This window comes from Schistosoma haematobium, chromosome 3, assembly GCF_000699445.3.
Source record: "Schistosoma haematobium chromosome 3, whole genome shotgun sequence".
In the NCBI taxonomy this organism is placed as follows: Eukaryota; Metazoa; Platyhelminthes; class Trematoda; order Strigeidida; family Schistosomatidae; genus Schistosoma; species Schistosoma haematobium.
Window position 1 is genome coordinate 12,884,388 of NC_067198.1, and position 24,762 is coordinate 12,909,149.

Genomic DNA, 24,762 nt, shown 5'->3' on the forward strand with positions numbered 1-24,762 from the left:
GCTACCATTGACGTGTTCATAACAAACAGTTGAGAATAACTCTAAATAATTGAAATGAAACCTTAAGTGGAAATTACACTTTGATGCGGACACTCACCCACCAGATGAACGGTAAAATGGTTGAAAGCGCTGGATACACTACATTTGTTGAAGATCGAAACCGCTGGCAATAACTTCAAACAGTTAATGATAGTCTGTGGCAAAAACCGTCTTCACATACATACAAACCTCACCACAAAATAATACCTGAGCAACCAAAATGCTAGATCAGCGATCAAGTACAAATTAATTAATAGTTAATCATTATAATGATGATAACGATCATAGTAACACACTTGTTTTTGTTCTCTACAGACATTGTCCCAAATTTAGTTTGGTCTACATATTTTTCACAGATTAGACACGTGATCAAAGAGTGGACTAAATAATGGACATTTTAAGCCTGATTGTAACTGGTTGAAAGTGGTGTAGAGACAATGGTTCAAATAGACATGCATAATCAGGGTAGTAGCATAGCGGCATAGTTACAAAACGGTAAACCAATAGAATGTAAGTAGAAAAAACACAATATGTTATAAATAATATTATACTAATGGAAATTACTTAATGTTGAAACATTTCATGGAAGAGTAATGGTAAAGCTAGGTATTTTAATACGTTTTATTTCAATTACAATCATAAATCCAGGGTGAGTGAATATTAGCGCCTGGACAAGGGGTCAGATGTTGAATATTTTCATAAGAGAAAACACAACCAGGGGATAACATGTCATATGAGTATACACATAGATGAACAGACAGTAGACTAGTGGAGCATAAGCAACGTAGAACATTGAACATAAGTGCATCGGTTCCAGTTGTTATCACGCCATACCAAAACAAAGATGAAATTATCAAGGTAAATGCCTGAGTAGTAGAGGTAGTAACAGTATCAGTGATAATTAAAAAAAAATAGGTATAGAAAATATGATTCGAGAAAAAAGAACATTATAAAAAAACCAACAAAGGAGAGCAGTTTGCATAGAAATTATGGTTAACAGGACTGATATGTACCGAGAAGAAATCAAATGAATAAAGTGGAACAAGATATTTGGGATTTTTAGAGGGAAGCATGCTGTTAACAAAATAATTTACGAGGTTGGTGGTACGCCTGTTGTCAATCCTGAAGGATTGATTGAACAATAAGTGAGTCATTTCAAAAGAAAATTTAGTTGACTTATTGTAATAACAACTTCGATCAACCTATTCTGTTTTTAATAACCAATGTGTAGTGAATCACACAACAAAGCACCAAGCGAATTCCAAATACATAGACGCTACACAATACTTAGTAAAGACAGACTATCCACCATAATTTTCAAAAGTGAGAGACATTATGCTCTAAGAATAAGCTAGGTTGTTTACAAAGTGTACAATCACTTTAAATTGGAGAGATCGTTGTAACAACTCACACAAATGGCAAATATACATATAAAAACAGTTTGGGTACAAGTGTGCATTAAAGTTACACGGAAATTATTGGCTTCTGCTATTCCGAACAAAACACAAGAATAACTGATTTCATGAGGGGCAGGTTATGTTTCGGTTAGGTAGTAAACCCATTAATCATTGTTCGACCCTGAAGTTAACTGTTCAAACACTATCACAGACTTCTTTATTTAATAAGACAGGAGTTCGCCTTAGCATTGTCTGTTAGAAAACGTGTAAAGATCGACTAACATCTGCAAAACCTCTAACTAAACAAAACAAGTAGAGCGAAGGAATACAACTACATCTCTTCATTGTTCCAAAACCATGAATAGATTAGAAGGACTTTTTCTATCTTATCACTTCTCTTTAATCTTAACATGTATGCAACTGTTGATAAGTCTTTGAAGAAAGTGTGTGATAGTGCTGCATACCTGTTACATGAGTACGTGAATGATATTCTGTGGCCCGCTGATATAACTCCAATTCGATCGAACGATGGTGTTAACGAAATATACATGTCGCCAATACTCGTATATAATTACCGACTTAGTTCGTGTTAACGGAATAAAACAGGCCAAATACGAAACTAATTTTGGATATACGTATTTCATACACTTGCTAATCCAAACAGACAATCAGAAAAACGAAGCAGAAAAGCAAACTTGAGAAGGCAAGTGTGAAAACTCCATTTAATAAGCATGACTCAATATTTAAAACCAGACAAAAATAAGCTTAAGGCATGTGATGAATAGGGTAAGCGATGGAAACCTATGCGCACAAAGAGAAACAGTCAAGGTTAATAAGCGAATAACTGACAAGGTCGAAATGTGACTGAAGAAGAATAAATTAACTGGTTTGTCCGGAAGCTAGAATAATTCATGTGGAATTAACATAGTACCATACACAACAGATAACTGCTGATCGTGATAGGATATAGGATATCGAAATCCCGCTTCGATCAGCGTTGGTACAGCAGAAATGAAAGATATGAGATGTGACTAAAGTATAAATCAGCAACTCTGTGAATAATTCCATGTAAGGTATCTATCGAACGATCATACTTATCTCGCAAACCGAAACCAAGGTGTCTACACATGACTAACACGACTCGGGCATCCAGACGATGATTTCATGAACCGGTGGTACGGTTATATTTTCATCAGTGGTAGTCTTAAGAACTAAGATGCATTTTACTTAACTTTAAGCTGAATTCATCAATTTATTTGACGATCAACATGATTGGTCATTTTGAGGAAGATTGGTAGAGTTTGTGGAGGTTCGTTCTTGATACTTTTCGAACTGAAGTTATTTTATGTATGTAGAACGCGAATACTGTTGCATCCTGGAATCGCCACTGCAATTCCTTGACCCTTCTGCTCATACTGAGAAACAGTAAGCGTGATTATTGTAACCAATATTAGAGACTTCGAATAACATGGCTCAAAATCGTTCGTGACAATGTAGATACATTCACTCTTTGTCTTTCCTAAGATCCCACATAAACGTTTTTATTATCTCACTGATTCATGTTTTATCGAATTGTATTTTTGATGCTTAATCTTTTCTTTACCATAAATACTGTTACTACCTGAACTACTCTGGGATTCACTGTGACGATTTCACTTAACTGTGCTAATAGAGTATGGTAACTTGAACCGATGTACATGTGGCAAGGTTCTACGTTATATTTGACTGACTGACGGATGAAGTCAACACTGATTATTATCGAGTTACTATGGCTACTTATGTGCAAAGAATAAATTTATTGTCTGTTATTAACATTCTGTGTATTATTGTTATTGCTGTTTTTATACATCGTACAAACTAAATCGATTAGCGTCCACTGGTGTGTGTGTGTTTGTGAATGTTTCGATACGAATTTTCAGACCAACATCTTGATAGTAGTATGAAAAAAATTAAAAAGGCAAAATGATGTCTCATATTATCTGATAATATAAGATAATCACTATGTTAGACAGCAAGGATAATATCCTATCATTAGTTATTTTCAGTACAGATTTATAAAGTCACACATATATTCCCGTTGTTCTGTGGCAGGAAGGTCATGATACTGTCTGGAAATTATATATATTGATAGCACTTCACATAAATAATATTAGTGAAGGTATTATTACTTGATATTGAAATGCACTACGGTTGTTGTGACAACAGAAACAGAAACAACAATAACTGAAACAAGGAAAACTGTCATTCAACAATCTTCGTTGTAATGAATGAAGTTTTTTCTGAAAAATAGTAGACTATAAAATAATTTGGCAAATATTTATAAATTAACAGTAACATGCTACCTGAGACTAATTTACTGTAGTATTTTAACTCATCTAACTGGTAGAGATATGAATACTTAGCTTTGAGCTACACTTTATGAGTGTGAGGGCTAGTATTAATATCCGGTTGTCCAGATTGAAGTAGGTATGATGGGGGGTTCGAATGTGGGACTGAAATTTGAACAGTGCAACCACCAAGTCAATGGTCCGCTCTCTATTTAATAATATGAGAAGATGGCTTGGGTCCTATTTCATTTATATTTCTTTTATACGTGTGAACTGATTTTTAGTTGTGTCTATGCGTGCCTAAACCGCAATATGTCACGTCGTCTGCAAAAAAGAGGTAACATTGTAAAGATACAAAAATTGAAAGTAATTGAAATTGTTTACAACTGATTTATTTCTGCAATTGATAATTGACGTATTACTATTAATACACAATGGTGACATGATGCAAGTTAGCTACTATTGTGCTTAGGAAAAAATAAAATTTTTGTTTGATATCTTTTTACCTAGCCTCTTATATTGTAACCATGGTAACCTAATCATTATTCATTTACGATTTTTGCCAAATTCACAGAGGAGGGACTACATCAGGGGTTTTATTTCCAGTACGTAAAATGATCGAGTTAGTGTTAAATTGTGAGTGGCGAGCATCAAACCTGGGTGCTTTTTGATTTCTAAAGGTTCGCGAACAAGATTTACTTTGAAATAAAACAAATACTCCAAAAAGCCACCTTAATATGTAGTAACCACACAGATGGTAATGACTAAATTTATGATGGATTGTGAGAAATTTATGCGCAAAGCACTTAGATATGAAGTCAATCAAGTCAAGAATAAGACGGGAACTCATCGATGACATTGAATGAGAATCAAAATTCATCACAAATTGATGGACATGGAGAAAGTGGCCCGTTATTTTTTCCACCTCAAGACCGAAAAGTTATGAATTTTATTGTATATGTGGTCGTTTACCAGAACTGTTGAAATGTTTTAAACTAAGAAGAAATAGCTAGCAAAACAGTGTTCTTAGGGTATTTTTTAACTAGCATTACAAATCACGATGAAAACCACTGATTAATCTGCATCGATCTAGAACAATTTCATAACAAAAATGAACTCCTAGAATATTTAACGTCTTGTAAGTAATACAAACAAAAATTTTCACATTCACACAGAGGTATGCAAAATATAAGAAAATAAAAATTGTTAATCTAACAAGTTTCATTTATAAAAAGAGAATAAAGTACATCAACAGAGAACGATAATAAAATAATACAATAATGAGAACTAACACAGTTGATTTACAACAGATAATACAAATCAGATAATTTTCAGTAAACTACACTACTAAATACAACGCCTAACAATGTAACTTTGCATAAATAGTAGGTTCAGTAGTATGTTAACTAGGATAGGAGATCGGAAAAATGTATTCTGGAGTACAAGTAACTTAAGGATAATGTATTTGGGGTGGATGATATCGGTCAACGGTTAAAGATTCCTAATACTAAGTAGGCTGTAAAATATTTACAATGAGGGTGGTCAATACTTTTTGAACGTTTTTTTAATAAGTTTAGATCATGACAGAGTGTTTTACTCAAAAATTAGCAATTACTTTACGAGTTCATGAGAAGATTTTCAATTTAATAGGTTGCCGACTCAGTGGTCAAAAGTATGAGATTTCGAGTATGAGACCGAAAATCGTGAGTTCAATCCTTGATGGCGGGTTTGTGAACGTGAACTGATGAAGAATCCCATTCTGAGACGAAACAGATGTACAATGCTTCCCGGTCTTCAAAGGTTGTTCAACTAAGATCAGTCCATGATGTTAATTATGAAATAGGCGATTCTTGAGAAAATCACCATCTTTCATTTTACACTTATGAAGGGAAAGTAGGACCGACTTACAAAAATATTATATAAAAGGAAGATAATTGTAATATCAAACCATTTTGATTATTTAAATACGACATGATCAGGTTAAAGTATACTCATTAAATAAAACAGAACCGAAACATTAGAAAACAACGGGATAGAGAGAGAGAAGAGATAACTACGAAAAAAGTGTCTGTATTAACTTAAAATTAATGGTAAATAAACGTGATAAATGTATGATGGGATAGATTATAATTTCTAATATGACCTGAAAGAAAATAAGCTATTCAGGACATGAATAATGATGGTTAATTTCGTACATATAACACTAGAAAACCAAGTGAAATTTTTACAAAAGATTAAGTCACGAGTCTAATCTTAAGATAAATATAGTTATGTATGCAGTGTTCTATTTTCTAATTGAATCAGTATGTAATCCAGAACCTATGATGATGTGCTTAGATGAAAGAAATTCTCATCAATAATGTGGATCCCAACCTTCCTTTTCGGAGTCATTAAGGTGAAATTTTAATGGTAAAACTAGTTGGAAAATACAGCTTGCAAAATTGAGTTAATAAAAGTATTGTGTTTATTGATGATATTACCAATTAATTTATATCAGCAACTATATTGTACATAAAAATGAAGTCAATCAACAAGTCAATGATTAACATCTACAAAGATAGCAACCATTTATTCAAAGTTTCAATCAAATAAACTTTGATTGTGAGTATAAAACAAGAAACATAAAACCTAAATCTGCAGCTTTCAACCTATTAAGTAGTTAGAAATAAAGTACCACAGTACTAAGAGACTATTTAGAGATTATTCATACAAGAATAAAAACATATACAAAAATTCAGTTGTTAGTTTAGTAAGCATAAGAATATGTATCGATTGAAGTTGATATACCTCACTTGTTAGACTGTATTGCTTGTCAATGTAGAACAGAAACTGAAAATATGTAGCACAAATGTCTTACTACCGCAGTCGATGAGCGTTCCATCTATTTTCAGTAACTAACTTCAGTATTACTGTTATAACGTGAAAAATATTTGCTGCTGATTAAGGGTAGCGAATTATTGATCGGACCAAAGACGCGCAAACACGTAGAACGACCTAGGGTTCTGATTGGTCTCGCTTCCCTGTCTAGCCCAGCCAGATGAGTCCAGAACACAAGTCACAGCCTCGGATATATGAATCATTATATTTCAAACATACTTTGTTTATATACCAGCCAAGCAAACCACAACGTACCATAAAATAGAAAATAACATTGTACAATGATGGCCAGTAGGAAAATGACACATTAAATAAATATTGACCAATAAGATGATACCATTCCATGTCCAAGGATAGCATTAGGCTTAACAGGATAATTTTTGGGATATTTTCCTGAATATCCCAACAATTACTTAGTTGGAGGTTTTCGCCCATACATGAGAAATGTATCAAAGATAAAATTCTAATCAAATAACAACAAGCTACGTTGTAAACTTTCAGAGCAGGTGCATCCACTCATTGTGTTTTTTCAAATTCTAATCTTTTGAATTCTCCATATCCCTTTTTTTCTTTTTCCAAATTTATTTCACTGTATTATACTCCTTTCCTATCGCATACACACGAACAAATGCAGATAAAGACAGCCAGTGTAGCAGCAGTCTCTGCATCAGTAGGCCTCAACATACACAAGGGGAAAACCAAGGTCCTCAAATTCAAAACGGAGAACACCAATCCAATCACTCTTGATGGAGAAACTCAGGAAAATACGGAATCCTTCACATACCTGGGAAGCATAATCGATGAAAAAGGAGGTTCAGATGCAGACGTAAAGGCAAGGATTGGCAATGCAAGGGCCGCATTCCTACAATCGAAGAACATATGGAATTCAAAACAACTTTCAACCAATATCAAAGTCAGAATCTTCAATACCAACGTCAAGGCAGTCAGTTTTACTGTACGGAGCTGAAACTTGGAGAACTACAACAACCATCATCAAGAAGGTACAAGTATTTATAAATAGCTGTCTACGCAAGATACTCAACATCCATTGGCCGGATACCATCAGCAACAGCCTTCTGTGGGAGAGGCCGAACCAGCTTCCAGCTGAAGAAATTAGGAAAAGACGATGGAAATGGATAGGACATACATTACGTAAATCGTCAAACTGCATCACGAGACAAGCCCTAACTTGGAATCCTGAAGGGAAGCGTAAAAGAGGAAGGCCAAAGAACACATTACGTCGGGAAGTAGAAGCAGATATGAAAAAGATGAATAACAACTGGAAGGATATGGAAAGGATTGCCCAGGACAGGGTTGGATGGCGAATGCTGGTGAGCGGCCTATGCTCCTTCACGAGGAGTAACAGGCGTAAGTGTTATACTCCTTGAATGATATCTTCAAACCCCAATGTTTCTGATTACTGGTTATACTTTTACTACCTCTACCACTATGGGATTTGAATCGACAATTGTATCTCGGTGCTAATGTGGTATGACAACTCAAACTGATGTACGTACGTACGACTGACTGATTGAAACTTTTAGAGCTGTAAAGAAATACACTATAAACTGTTGTAAGATAATACTCATTGTTATAGACAAGAGAATATATATATAATGTTCGAATATTATACATAAGCAAACAAGTTACTCATCATTAAACAAATATTCTTTCTCAATATAATAAAGAAAATTATTATTTAGAAGTCCTAATATTATCATTCAATTATAATAGAAACACTGAAATTTGGACAATCATCCCAAAATTGTACTTATCATCTCTTTTTTTTCAAAATTCAATCAAATATACTAATAAAAGTAGTAATAAAAACAGCATATGTTTAAATTTCAGACAATGAACATATATTGTGACTGAATTAAATTATTAGCAGATAGTTGTTCATTGAATATAAATGAAGAGAGAGAGAGAGAAAAAAAACAGGGAAAAGAAACACTAAAGATAACAAATTTAAAAAAATAATTCACTTCATATATTATTCCAGTAAATATATGTGTGTACAGGCTACTCTCATATAGTAAGTAACTAAGATCAAAATAAAAGCGGTAGAATTTTTAGACTTATTATTTACATATAAATGTGCTTAGTCATTATTATTCTCTTCTATAAAAAAAAGAAAGAAATTAATCGTGATAGTAAATAGTATCATTTATTTTAACATAGAAATAGATTGGAGTAAAATACAAAGATGAGAAAAGTCAAAAAAAGAAATGAGAAAAAAAAATTAAAAATGCCAAAAATGAGCAATAATTTCCATGAGAATGACTCATCAAAAATTGTTGTAGTAACAGTAGTCGTACTAGGAAGAGTTAAAAAAAAAAACAATAATATTTACAGTTCCCATATCCAAATGTTCAATTAAAACTTTGGGGAAAAAAAGAGAGGAAGTTAGTGACTTGTTTTATTGTAGAAAGAATTTCCTTCCCACTTATCTGTCTTTTCAATAGGACTGTTATATCCGAGTGGAGATTAAATTACAGGTAACTTCCGAGGACTATTAATGGACTAATATTCTATAAATATTCTTATTGTATAATTATTCAACAATTACATTACGTATATTTATATTCCTCTTATTATAAGCTTTATTTTGACCTATATTTTATTATTGTACGATTTACGATTCTTAAGCTATGCTCAGTCTAATATTCACTGTTCCCCTCGTTCACAGCCACTTTTTGGCTTATTTGTGTACACATGTTATTTTCTAATTTATGGTGCGTTGTGGTCTGTCTGGTTTATATATAAACCGAGTATGTTTGAAATAAACGATCTGCTCTGATTCGAAGCTGGTATTGTGTTCTGGACTCAAGTGGAAGGGCTCGGAGGACATAGGACCAGTAAGGACGCTAGACTGTCCGCACCGGTTGAACGTCATTGGCTGGCCTAGTGTAAAGATCCGTATAAGTCGTATCCGGATTGGTCGATAGGTCGCGTGGTAGCAAAACAAGACATCCAAGGTCATAACAAGGACAAATATATGCATATATAGTACACGTTCTTTTTTTTCTTTGTTTCGATGTGAACATTAAACTATGAATCGTATAAACTAAGCATAGATAGACAAACGAATGATTTGATATACATCTTATGATAAGTGAAGCTCGTTTTATTATAGAGTTATTCATACTTGAGGAAGAGTTTCATTTTGACAGTCATTTGAAGTCATTTTCAGTGATACAGAGAACAAGAATAGGATAGGATTACTAAGTATTATCAACAACATGATTATATGGATTGGGACATGTTCTGAAGTGACTCACTAATTGCTAGGACTGAGTGAAATCAGTATTATTATGAACGGATGAAGTTTTCATAACAACAAGCATTATTGTAAATTCGCACAGCTTGACATCATTGAAGTCTTAAAATTTCCCTCTTCAAAGTTTCCAGAGTCTCAAAAACGCCAAGGAAAGTTTTATGTAAACAACGTTAGATAAAATCTCTGCAAAAACATCTAGAAAATGCAGAATTACGTGTCACAAACTTAATTGAATGTTTGCCTATACAGCTACTATATTTATTATAATCCCAGAAATTTCTGAAAGGCCAGGGTCGTGTATAACTCTATAAGTACCCTAGTTTTTCTTTACATAAACTAACCTTGGAGTAAAGCTTTTACTAGTAATTCATGCCTTCTCTCTAGTGCTTCAGTTAACGTGTAGAAGCAGTTGGAGTTATCTGAATCACTTAAGAAGGCAATTTACGCGTATCGGTAGCGAGAGTTATCAACTGGAGACAGCGAAATCACAATGAACATTTCCTGTTGAACAATTAGAGTCCTGTTAGGCATGCCGGGAGAAACGATTTAAACACGCATAAATAAAGATCATGGAAGCTCGCATGAGGATGTGTTTATCCCAGCAAAACCCGATATCCAGTGAGCTGCAAGAGACATACTAATTTAATCATCAATAACATTCATGAACTCAATTTTGATGGTCCAGCTGGTGTTACTTTTGATTCTTGGTTCAGGAAATATGAAGATTTGTTCTAAATTGGTCTCTGAAGACAGCATGATGCCACAAGAGGGGTTATCGAGACTGATTAGGAAGACAGTTTAGGTGTATCGATAGCAAGGTCTATCAGATATCGTTATGATCATTGTAATGTAGCAATACTACGTACTAAATAGCTATGCTTATCGGTTAAGTTGCCTTGTACAATATTATGTATATCGTGATGTTCACTTATCTCCTTGTCTTTTCGTGAAACATACAAGGTCTCTTGAACACTAGGTCAAGGCAAATGTTAGAAACAATTTCTAGAGAAACAGAAAAATGAAGAAACAATACACTCAACGATAAGTAACACTTGAGAAAATTCACATTGAGTCAAACAGGGATGATTCGTGAATTTTATAGTTCGAAACTGGGAGGGGTACCGCGAAATATGGTATGACTACCGTATGCCAATCACTCATAACATACTATAAAAGAAAGTTCTACAACAGGACAGTGGATACTCTTTTATGACCTTAGATCCAACAGTAGATTCCAATATGGAAACTGTAAGGAAAGGAATAACACCAGAGAGAAAATTGGAGCTGACATTGTGAAGATCAAACCATTTTCATATAAAATATTAAAAGCGAAAGTATCAATAATGATTAGGAAAAAATATGGTGTTATAGACAAGGATGAGAAAAGAAAAATATTGTTCAGTGGATTAGTATGTGTGTTTTTATTGAGTATTGACCAAATAGTTGTTTTTATGGAATTTGTATATAATCCTAATCTGTTTCCTTTAACACATTATTTATCACTATCTTTTTGTTTATAGTTACTCAATAATCACAAACATACGACAATTCCTACTTTATACTAAAAAGAACTATATTACTATCCATAATCTATGGGAGAAATAATTTGAAAATAGGTTAGTTTTTGTGTATACATAAAACATAAGTGTTTTGTAGACTTTATTTACCATATTTTATCTATGTAGATGTAGATGTTTTAAATATATTTAATTGAATGACAATATACTGGTTTAATCTGCTTAAACCATTTTGCCCAAACATTTTTTAATCGAGTAGATATTTTCATTGTTTAACATCACAAAATAACCTTAATCAGACAACCAATGAGAACTAGGAAGGTTTAGACAGCTATTTCATTCCAGTATGGTATTCATCCATGATCCTACTCTGGCAATTAAAATCACTAAGACTTAATGGTCATAAGTTTGATGGTCGGTGCTGGAGTCTTATACGTGGACGAAATAACTGTTCAGTGCTTCCCGCTTTTCAGTGGATGTTTTAATTAAGGTCGGTTCGTGAGGTACACTATAAAACTAAAAAAATCTGCAGAAATTCTTTACACTGAGGGCAAATATTGCATATGTAATCGATATGAATAGCCGATCACCATTCAGTATCGGTAACTGACTGAAATTGCAAATACGAATCCTTAGCGAATGACAGGTTAATGGTCTAAGTGTAGCGCGCTGGCTGCGAGGCCACTAAATCGTCTGTGAGTGACTTTCAATAGAAAATAACTCTATACCAAAAATCACACACTATAGGAAGGTATGTCTGTCATCTGAAAATGATCGTTTCACATCTGTTACTTGAATTAACAGGGCAGCATAAAGAGGGTTTTTGAATTTTAACACTTCATATATTATAAAAGATTGATAACGCAATCACCTAAGTGTTCTACTGCATCGATATCAACACTTAAGTTATTTAACTTTGGAAAACAAAATATTGCAGACATTGCTTATACGTGAATGAACACGAATCAATACAAACGGCATGTTGAATGTGCTAAGAAGCGATGGAAAAATCATGAATTTACATAAAACACTTTGTGAAGATGAAATATCAATTTGACTAGCAGTAGCAGTAATAAACAACAAAGAAGGGAAAAAATTGTCCAATCAAAGCGAGCATACAAAAGCAAATTAACATAAACATTCTGAGGTCAAGGTCTTTTGAACATTAAGAAGTGCGAATACTCAGTATATAATGAATGTAAGATTCTATCCAAGTTTGAAGTGAAATCAATTTTAGCGTATTTCATATAAAAACATTGACAAAGGTACCACCTATCTTATCTGCCTACTTACATAAAGCCATAGAAATGATTCATAATATTACCTTAAATTCATAATTTATGATGCGGAAAACCAATCAACTATTATCACTTATAATAGTAGTCACCAATATGATAGTATTAAGGTGGATTGAAAAACAATTTCACCATAGAAACCAATTTTATGTTGTTATTCTTTATAATTATGGATAAATGTCAATTGCATATATATTTCCTAAACATGGTAGACATCAAACACATTGTTGTTCAGGGGATACGCTATTTAAGGAATGGAAAATTATAGTATGAAAGAAATCTGTTCAGAATTCATAACTTAACGCCTAGAGACATAAATAATACATAAATAATTATGCAGCCAACTTGACGAACTCATAAGATATTAGAGATGAAATAACTAAATAAATATTAACAAGACGGGTTACGAGTAATAAATTTGTCGATAAGCAAAATACTACTGGCTGATAATATAAGTAGGTTAAATATTTGGATCTCATTGAAAAAATGCCATTCACGAATGTCATTATTATGATCACTGACTGTTATGAGATGAAATAATAATTTAGCATCAGTACTAATGAATAGAATGTATAAATTACATATATGTACATTCAAAAAACAAAGTGTTGAGGCGAATCTAAAAATGCAGATAGTATACGTAATGCCTAAGGAGAAGTAAAGATATGAACGGGAATTTTCAGATTGTTTTATGAAAGATCCGCGTTTGAGCTACTAAACTAAAAGAGGGAAACTTTTGATTAATTTTATGTGCATGTCCATAGTTGATGAGTTAAATTGAAATGTCAACTTTATACGCTTGGAATTCATCATAGTATTCAATTAAAGAATATAACATTACAGAGTTACTGTGACTTGTAGGATAAAAATGTAGTTGACAGAAAAACTCTACAGATACCGAAGCAGCGATCAAACAACTCCAGATAAACATTTATCAACACCACAGTCCTAAAATATAGGCAATTAAAAACTCATAACCTGATATTAACTGAATTATTTGAAGAGAAATGGAAGTTGGTTTCGTAATTTAGCGATCTAGTTTGTTGAATGAGATCCAGACTTATACCTCAGAACCAGATAGACTTTTAAAAGCCAAATTATAGCTTCTTGTTCGAGTCATATGAAAAGAATTAAAATAGGACAGAATATGTCAGCTAACTATTTACATGTTATAATAATCGTTATTGAATACTCCAATGGTTTGTGATTTTCCGTTGTTAATATTCAGGACACTCACTGGTTAATCTCTGTTGTCATATGTAGATCTTCATTGAAATACGTCGATATAGAATTACACAACACGTTTTCGAACATATTTTACGTATGGTTGGGAGTGGAATCTAGGATGTGTGTTTCATCTAGTTAGAAATAACTCATCAGTTAAATATTGATACTCAATACCACAATTAGTCAATCACTGCTGTCATATGAACACCATGAGCGGATTTAGTAGTAGTAAATTATACGGAGAAAATTATATATTCAAAATGTATTTATGATGAAAGTATTCATGAAGAGAATCACATATGAGAAGAGACAGAGAGTAAACATAATAATTTCTGTTATATACAAAAGAGTTATACAATTTAATTACAGTTAACAACATAATTGAGTTAGTAAGTAAAAATGACTATGAATATTTTGGATAAATACATTCCAAAATAGTTGATGTGATAAGTGTTTAGCACACATACATACATACAAATCTAACTAAAGAATGCGAGAGAAATTTAACAAAAACAAATCATATATATATATATATATATATATATATACTCTGTCTTAATGACATAGCAGTGTTATAAAACAAAACATGTATCTAAGCAGACAAAACAAATCGATTTCATGATGTATATGTGTGCGTTTGTTTTTTTTCTCAGAATAAGATAATTGTAAAGATTTTGTTCCATCAAAATAACAATAAAGTCTTCTATAATCACTTCTCTATTGATCATTTTGGTTTGAATTGCGAGAAAGAAAGTCGTCATAAAAATAACTAATTGTCAGGTGATTTTATGCATAAACAACTTTTGTTTATTTTTTTCATAGAAGAAAAAAAAATCAATCTCAACAAGAAGATACGAGAATAGTGAAAACAGTTCAATTCAAAGATTATTTTTACCAACTGAACAAGATGGCACTACGTTGGATTCGTGAGTTTCTCGTATATTTATGTGTGTGTGTGTGTGTGTGTGTGAGGTGCTAAGGTATACCAAGAATTACAAGAACATTAATAAGAAGGAAATATTACCAATTAATACGATCAATTCTTGAATCGCGGTAATCGAGAACAATGTACAATATAATCAGATGTCATCGACACAAGATTCTGTACACTTCACAAGTATGTGTACCTATCAAATAGTTTATACAAGATCGATAGGCTGACGATCAACTGATAAAGTTACAATAACATTTCACTGACCACTGATAATTAATCAAGAAGTCAATAAACATATATGTCTTATTATTATGATAGATTTTCAGTGAAATCAATTAGTAATCTGACGTGTAGAGCAATAATTATGCCTGATAGAGTTTTAATTTTTAATTGATGCATAATGAATGACGTATAGAACTTGTATTCAATAATTATCAATGCTTTAAATAACAATCAATCACTTTTAAAAGTTCAATGTTAAAGATTTAGGACCAGAAGAATGGAAATTCCATTCAGGTAACCAATGCAGTTGCTTTCTTTTGGCATTATAGTTTAGTTTGAAGTCAGTCGGCTACAAAGTAGGACCAGGCACATATATGATCCGGTCCAGGTTGCCACACATTATTAGCACAACGAAATGAACATCCAATTCATAGAAGTAGTTACTTCACTGGTAGTAATATACAAAAGATTGTGACAAGGAAATGGCACAGGAAGAAAGAATTAGTTGGTAGAAAGAAAGACAAAGCAATTTTAGTCTCACAGTTTAAGGAAAGACAGAGTGTATACACCTACGCCATTGTGATCGATTCTGAGCCATGTTACCCAGAGACTCCAACAATTGGTTTGAAGGCATGTGTGTATATTTATAACGCGATTAGTATTATTATTTAAAAACATTAGTTTTTGAATGGTGTAGTTGGGTGGTATTTCGCTAACACTATTGGCCTGCGCATGCACAGAAACAAGGTGGCTTAAAATCTGTTCTTTATAAATGAGCTATATTTAAACAACTGGTTAACAAAAACAAAAATATTTCAGTATCAAACAACAAAATCGATGAATTCATGATGTTAAAGAACCAAAAATTGGTTTGTAGACATTTAATTACACATGATACGGGTAAAGAAAATGTGACTGGTAAATATTGATAATATTAAATTGAATATAACACGGACACTTGTGTCAGGACAACAAGAAATCAATAATACATCTACAAAACACCATAGTGTTTATCACCATGCACAAAAAAGTGTGTATAAAAGAAACATGAAAAGGTATTTGTTGTGTTTTATGAATGTTGAATAACAAAATTTGAGTTGATGATGATAATGTTGATGTAAGTAGGGAAAGATGGTAATAGGTGAAAAAATTGTCTGGCATTAGTGCAATGATAACTATTAAGATGGTAGGATTATGTAATATTATGCTTTTAGGAGCGATTGTAGAAACATGTAAGGTCTTATTACTCTCTCTAAATATATAAATATTTCTAAAACCACACGAGATTATTCATGCAAAAAAATTAAGATGATCAAGAAATCTTAGATATCTGATTACTCGATTTGTCAATGTCAACAAAGAAATTAAAGAGGTTATAAGAGAAATTTTGATGACTAATTATCAGTTACTTGATGGTTCCCATTTGGAGTGTATTTCCATTACGAACAGTATGAAATAGATATTGGAATTTTTCATTTTACATTTGATAACCATTTAATATATTTTTTACAAACATTGATAGGTTAGGGCGGTGGAACAGCATAAAAGTTGTCGTATCCGATAAATGGAAATTTTCTAAGTAATAATTTGAATTTCAGTGAAGAGGTATAAAAACTGCGATCATTTAATTTTCATAAAAAGTAACAACGCACTACAGGATGACATTTACACACACATTAAACGCAATTCAATGCAGCATATAGCTCTCTAAGTACATACACCATTGATAATTTAATGTGTGGCAGAAACTTCTGGTGTTTACCATTATTGTCAGTGTAGGGTTTATGAAGATTGTTGAGTTTGATTGAGATCCTAAAACTGAAGCCCTGAACAGCTATCTTGTCATAGTATGGCACTCGTCAGAAGTGCGAATTTATGACCCTGCATGCGGGAATCGAACACTAGACCTTCGGTCTCGGGCGTGAACACTTAACCTTCAGACAACTGAACCGGGATCCAATGGTGTTAATGTCAAACATTCACAACCGTATACTGAAAATTGTGTTCTCACTAGTGAATAGTTTTGAGAGGTAAATCTCGGAGTTCTAGTGAGAAGCCGTTACCAGTGGATTTCGACTGTGTAGGATGCGAGGGATTTACTTACCGAAAACGCAATAATGTGGATTAATTAAAATTAGACATTAAAACCGTTAGATGCCTGCTCAATGGTCTAGAGATTAAATGTTTGCGCGAGAGACCAAAGGTCCAGGGTACGATTCCGTTGTGCAGAGTCATGGATGAGCACTGCTGAGGAGTCCCACATCAGGACGAGGTAGACTTCCAGTGCTTCCAGGTTTTCAATGATGGCCTACCGTTTATCATTATATTACTACTTGGATATATGATAATTTCAAAGGCTTAATATCTAATTTAAATAAGAAAAGTGCAGATCAATCCATGGAATCAAACAATTACTATTTTTTACAGTCATGAGCCAATAATCAGCTGGGGGACAATAAACATTTATTCCATCCTGTGCGAATCAAACGACATAACAGTAAAGGAACATAAGTTACAAAATAAATTGCACGAGTTGCAAGAAACATCATATGGGGAAAAAAGGGCGCTCCCTTCACCCACACATAAAGGGACAAGCACTAGCAATGAGGTGGAATGACTATACAATTACTGGTAACAATGCACGCAGGTAACCACTGACATGAATTCGACCCGGAAAAGCCAAAATTTTGGGTTGCGGAAACTCCAAGATTGTCTAAGAATTACTAAAAGCATAGCGTTCAGAATAATTGGCAATCAGTTTATGAACCTTTGCGAAAGAGATCAATCAATCAGTCACAAAACCAAAGGGTTAACAACAAATACAGTTAACGTGAATTCAAAGGCAAATGAAGAAGACAAAACTGACAAACATAGCCAATAACAGGCAAGACCATTAAAATGAACTGATACAACACTTATAGAATAGCTAAAAAGCTTACATCTACATAAATTTAGGAGCTGAAGATATTGTTCAAAATGACAATGAAAGCTCCAGAATTAAAGCATTAAGCTTAGAAAACTCAATACTATCAAAAACAATGAACACTCCTCGTAAGTAGATAATCTTACATTTTTGACATACAAGTTGTAGTTTGAATACTGAGGTTCTATGGTTTCTTGCAAGTAGTTTAATTTTCTGTCACATAGAATATTGTTTATAATTACTAACATTTTCAAATTTATTTACAGAAATATAATGTATAAAAAAAATTCATGTAAATACTAACGCTCTTTTACATCACAATCTTTAACCCAAATCTAAATTTTGGCAGATTATAATAGAATGAACAATCATTGATTAATTGATATGAAATAATTACTAACGACAACAACAACAACAACAACAACGAAGAAACATTGAAAGGAAGAGTAAACAGTAGATGAATACAACCACCAAAATAAAAGGATAAATAGAGTAAAAAAACATCCCAAATATGCATCTGGTATATAATATTGACTAAAGAATACTGAACGATGATTCATTCATTTGTTGTTATTTTATTTATTTATTTATTTATTTGGAAACAAGAGAGGACAATAGATGTTATGTGATAGATAGTGAATGAGATAAGAGGCGGTTAATAATAATAACATTGATAATAAGGATAGTAATAATACTAGTACTTATAAGAGCACTAACTGAAATGTAATTCTCATATCAGAGTAAATATACTTGTAAACTATTCAGTGAATACAAGGAAATAATATAAACAAAAGGCGTGGTTTCTAAAAAAAACACAACTAATTTATAGAATGTTTAGAGAAAACATTCAAGAAATTTATTGATTAAGAAAATAAAACAGTTCATGATGAGGATTTATTATGCTTTGAATATATATTTATGGACCTTTACTGATAGTCTACAGGTAATTGTACAAAATAGAGTAAACTAAATTATTAGAAGTCATCGACGTAGTTATAATGATTAAGAGTTCTTTGACATAACTGAATGTTACTGGTTTGATCCCTAGTAAGGTCTTGGAATGCACACTACTGAGTCCTATACTAGGATCAATTAGATATCCAGTACTCACAAGTTTTCAGTAAGATTATTCTAAGGCTAACATAAACTACAAATTAAACATAGCTCCATAAAACTTCTAAGACTAAAACATATTTGTGTATAACGAATAAAACTGAAGGAAAATGTATAGGTTAATAGTTAACTACTGACATAAATAAAGAATCTGTCACACAGAAACTCAGTTGTGAATTGAATAACTCAATGTCAAGATCTAAGGGCTCCAAATGCCCTGGTACGGTCGAGGGTGGGGAGATCCCAGCTCACCTCTCGAAATGCTCTCAAATGGTCACGCGTATATAGCGATTGTCAGAGAATCCCTGCTCACTGCCTTCTCAGGGAAGGGGTTTTGTTACGAAATTCAGAGGACGAAAAGAGAATGTTTGGCGTGAAAACCGAGTTGGTAAATATGGAGAATCCACGTAGGTGAGTTGGAAAACCATCATTTCAAACCAATGGTGTACATGAATTCCAGGTCCCTGGGAGAAGAAATGGTGTATAAACCAATTGTTGGTCACTGACCACCATGAGACTGCATCTCCTAATGTTGCGCCACTGCCTTGTGGACCTCTAGGCCAAAAACTCGAGGAGTGGCCCTCAAGAAAACCACCTGCTTTGGTCTGGGCACACGGGCAGTATTCCAGCCCTTATACAAACCAAATGAATTGTGGCGCATATTTGGTGCCCTCTTGTACTAATGTTTATTTGTTTAAATAAATAAATAGAACAAAATCTATCACTAATTGATTGAATGATTAAGATTTGAAGATATATCGGTTACACAAAAGTTATTGTTAGACACGGCTAATGGTAAGTATTAACTGGTATGAAACCTATGTCACGGAATTTTTACAGCTTAATACATAAGTACTAAGAGCAAAACTTAAGAAAAAATGATTAATTAGATTCAGAATTGGAAGAGAACGGTGATGAAAAATAATTTTTTAAAAATGATTTCACTACTAGACTAGTTCCGTTATTAAAAAATAGCTCAGTAAGTTTTGTTTATGAACTGTAAAACAAATGTTATAAGTTGTAGAATATTTAAGTCTGAGCAAGAAGAAAGATGAGTTTTTTGGTAGTCATCATTTGGCAAAGGTATAATGCACTGGTGACCTTGAAAGGCTAATCAGACAATCAGGAAGCGCTAAACCTTTATAAGATAATTAACAATAAAAAACAGTAGAACAACAGCTTGACTTAGATAAATTATTCTTTACAGTAAGTGAAAAAGGTCAAGTTTACATAAATACATACATATTAGGAATAGCACTGGTATTCTGAGGTAGGCTTATCACCTAATGAAGTTTATGTCACCATATGACATTGGTTGTAATGTAATTAGGTTAGGGTTAGGTATTAAGAATAAGGTTGGAGTTTTCAATTGGACTTAGAGATTAGGGTTGAGGCTTTCGTTACCAACTGACATCAGTTATAAAGAAATGCTTTGCTACCCTTTTGTTTACAAATTTAAGAAACTTAGGGTTGGGATTTAGAGAGAGTTAAAAAGGGAGAATATTATCTATGTTCATTAAACACTCTTGACTATGCATTGAATCACACTAAGCATTTTAACCCATAATCTTCCTTAAGAACAGGTATGCTTTATCATTTAGCTGAAGCACCATCTTGAATTCATATCTGGTTGGATAATATTGGTTTTGAGCATTTTAAAAATCAATTATTATCGATTTTTATTTAGTTAATAATAACAAGTTATCTATCACCATAATTCAAACATCGCGTAAAAGACATGAAGAGTTACCTTAATTTTGATCGGTTAGTTCACGGCTATTAGTACGTTAAACCTTTACTCATCATTCTATTCCAGGTAACATTGCAGACAGTAGACATAAATATTTATGCAATGTGATTATAATGAAATCAGATGATGAGTAGAACACTTTGTAAAAATAATTACATCACCGAGTCAGAAACGGAACGGAGATTAACAGTCATGTAAAAAGTTATGCAGATACTTAAAAGATAAAGTGTATCATTATGTATCAGTTTGATGTCAGATGCTTTCGACACCACTCAATCTACAAGTATGGAACATCAATATACTAAATTGTATAGTCTTTAGTTTCTTGGTATCTTGTTTAGGTGTAGAAATAATTTTAGATAAATCGCTCCATTTGCTTTTAAACAACCTAATGATACAGTAAAAAGAAATCTATGGCAACGATGTAAATGTAATACAACTTTATCTACGTGAACATCTGTACAATGGGCTTTGAGTTATACTTTTTATAGGAGGCTTAGTGATATTGCTTGACCAGTGAGTAGTGACCAATGTCATAATATTTGTCTGATCCTTTAATCCTAATTAAATCACTAAGTAGTGGTAATTATTGCCAATCATGGATTAACCTGGGCTTTTACACAACAGGAGTAAAGTTTCACACATGGTACACAGGGTCTGACTCGGCTGACAGAAGTTGCATTAAATCAGATGGAAGTTAGCTTATATACTACGGTCAAACCCTTTATATAAGGACGTGATAATAATAAGGGCCAAGTTGTAACCGGCTAATCGTTGATACATTGATATATTAATATATATAAAGCATATTATATCAGAATTAGCGCCAGGGTATTCACATACCTCAGTCAATAAACCACTATTCATAAACACAATCTAATGGTAAAAACTATTGAATGTAGGAACTTTATACAGTTACATTTGATGAATATTAATATTTCAATTGAACTGAAAAATTAAGATTACACATCAAAGGAGCGTCATTTGATACGAAGTACTCATGACTATATAACGTGAGTTATATATATATATATATATATATATATATATATTCTAAAAGCACTTACCCAGCAAACGCAACAATTAATCGTTTAATTAAAGATTCCTCGTCATCAGGAATTGATTTGTTATGAATAAAGAAGTGTTTATTCATAAATATATCGGGAAGACTGTTCATAAGTGATTCTTTAATAGTTTCCTCATCCTCATCTTCATGAACGACCGACAACTGATTACGACTCGATGTCATGACTCTATAGGAAATGAAAAAAACAAGACGGAGAGGATTATTCGTTAAACATAAAAAAAGACAAATACAAAAGATACTGATGGGAAAACTGTTCTAAACTCACATTGGATAAACGTTACCGGAAAATGTTCAGTGATGACTAAGCGTTATTATCAAATCCATTTAGCAAAACTGCATTTTGTTGAGATGATCGACCAATCTGCGTTAGACAATTATTAGAAACCTGGAAGTTTTGAACAGCTGTTACATCTATGACACTCCTCAGAAGCGCGCATCCACAACTCCATTAGGAAGGATCGAAGACGAGAGTTTCAGTCTCGTGAACGAACGCTAAGCATCTAGACCACTGAGGCCCTATTCGATGGTATACAAGTATAATTTCAATCAATTCGCGATATTGTGCAACCATCTTCGATTGTCTTTAGTGAGTACTTTACTTACACCCGACACCGTTGAGCTTTACTAATGACAGCTTATAAATAGGACTCTGATAATTTCCTTATGAAATCGGTCACCAGTGAACACATGATACTTATCAATATGAAATTGTACTGATTCATGAATTTAACAGAATTCATCAATCTCTACAACCTTCATATTGCTGAAACTGTGTATTTTTTTTAGGGAATTTACTGAGAATTGGCGGAATAGACCAAGTAATCTGCAGTGATATCACACCAAATAACCTTAATGTTGATTCAAAATAGTCAATTGGTCATTACTTCCTATAGAAAAAAATAAAGTGGTTGTTTGAAACCTAACCACTAAAACAAACCGAATTACGGATCTCTGATATATATGAGAACTTGTGAAGCGTAAGTTGTTTGTACGATTTTATATGTACTGGCATTTAAGCTCATACAGATGACGAGTCCCATGTAGGAAGAAACGTGCATCCTGGATTTCACTGTTTGTCACCATCCATCTCTGCTTAAAAATATCTATAAGACATTTCGACTCAAGATTCATCAAACCATGTTTACTGGTTAATCAACTTTTTATTATTCGATTGAACGTTAGAACCGCGTTGCATTATCCACTTTAGTATACCCAGAAAAATATTAACGCTAGCTCATTTACGGGAAATAGAATAACTCAAAGACAAGTCAGTTACTTCTAAGTTACATAGATGGAATCTAGTGTAAACTGAAATGTTGATGATGTGAATCTTTGAGGTTTATTGCAAATACAATATTCATTTGTGCTTGAAAAGTAAACTAACGATTAAATCTATAATTTGTAAAATATTTTTTATTGTTGACTTAAGTCAGTTGGGGGACTGTTTCGAAAAATGGTAGGCACTGAACTGCTTTGTTTAGTCTCAGCTTGGATTTCCTCAATAGGGGAAAAGACTATCTAATTATCCAGTGATGTTCAATAGTTCTTAATGAAAACCGACTTTAAAAAATTTCTACAACATGATGTAACTTTTATTAGTATTGGTGTGTGTGACAAAGAGAAATCGATCAAAAAAGTAGATTCATTCGAAACACAGATATATGAACGAATGTTCTTTCCAATCGCTTCTTTTCAGGTCCTATAGTTATGTTAGTAATACAACAAGTGGTCAGGTTTAAGGTAAATATATCATTGAAAATTATACCATGTGAATTTAGGGTTGTTTGCAAAATTAAATAAGATTGTTAGTGAGCGCTGCTGAGAGAAGTTACATATTAGGACGAAACGACTGTCTAGTGTTTCCAGGTTTTTAACGATGGTCTAGCTCAAATCACCTTGTGATTTCAACCTTGAAAATATGAATAGGTTTATATGCTAAATAAAATTGTAAGATTAATGATCAGAATAAATAAGGGTAACACAGGAATGCGAGAGATAGCAATATAATTACAAATCAAAATAAACATTTGGTCAAGGATTATGTAATATATCGAATAACGTGAATCAGATAAGAAATCGTAGATGGGGTTAAGTACTAAATAACATGATGGGAATTTTTTCCTTAGATTTATTTAGTTAAATATATTTATCTGACTTGCTAACTCTTGTCAGTGCATAACAAGTACATAAACTTATCAAGTATTACACTATTGAAAATGTTTATAGTAATACTAATAATATGAATAAATGTGCGTTTTTAAGATCTTATAATGATCATATGCAGAATGAAATATAAAATAAACATAAAGCACAGTTATATTTTTTTACATGGAGCCATAATATGATATAGTTTTCAATGTAGATTTTGTTTACAATATTCTAGTTAATGAAATAAACAATTCCTTTCAGAATTCTACATACAGAACAATTCATGAATATGATGATATTTGCAGTATTACTTGTAATAAACCGAGTTAAGAGAAAAAAGAAACAATCATGAATTTTACATATTACAAAAATTTCTAACTTTATTCAATTCAGTAAATATAAACTGTAGAAAGTCAACATAATGATTTGAAAATTGACAGTTTGTTATGAAGCTTGAAGATTTTTCGTTCGTTTGCTGGTAGATGAAACAGCTGATCGATATGTTTTCCACTTTTTGAAATGGTTATTTAAACAAAATCAGCCTGTGATGTGAAACTATAACTTGGACTTATTTTGGTCGATTTTATACAATGGAGATAAAACCGTACAGACAAACTGGTAGAAAG

The 24,762-nt window shown here is 32.7% G+C and overlaps 1 protein-coding gene across 1 annotated transcript in view; it reads right to left on the reverse strand.

Moving 5' to 3' along the window:
- Positions 1-24,762, reverse strand: part of XRCC1 (DNA repair protein xrcc1) — a 61,245-nt gene that overhangs the window by 13,513 nt on the left and 22,970 nt on the right. The window contains exon 12 of the mRNA XM_035733347.2: positions 21,969-22,154. Within this exon, the coding sequence (XP_035587272.1) occupies positions 21,969-22,154 (186 nt within the window). The remainder of the gene's footprint in view (positions 1-21,968; positions 22,155-24,762) is intronic.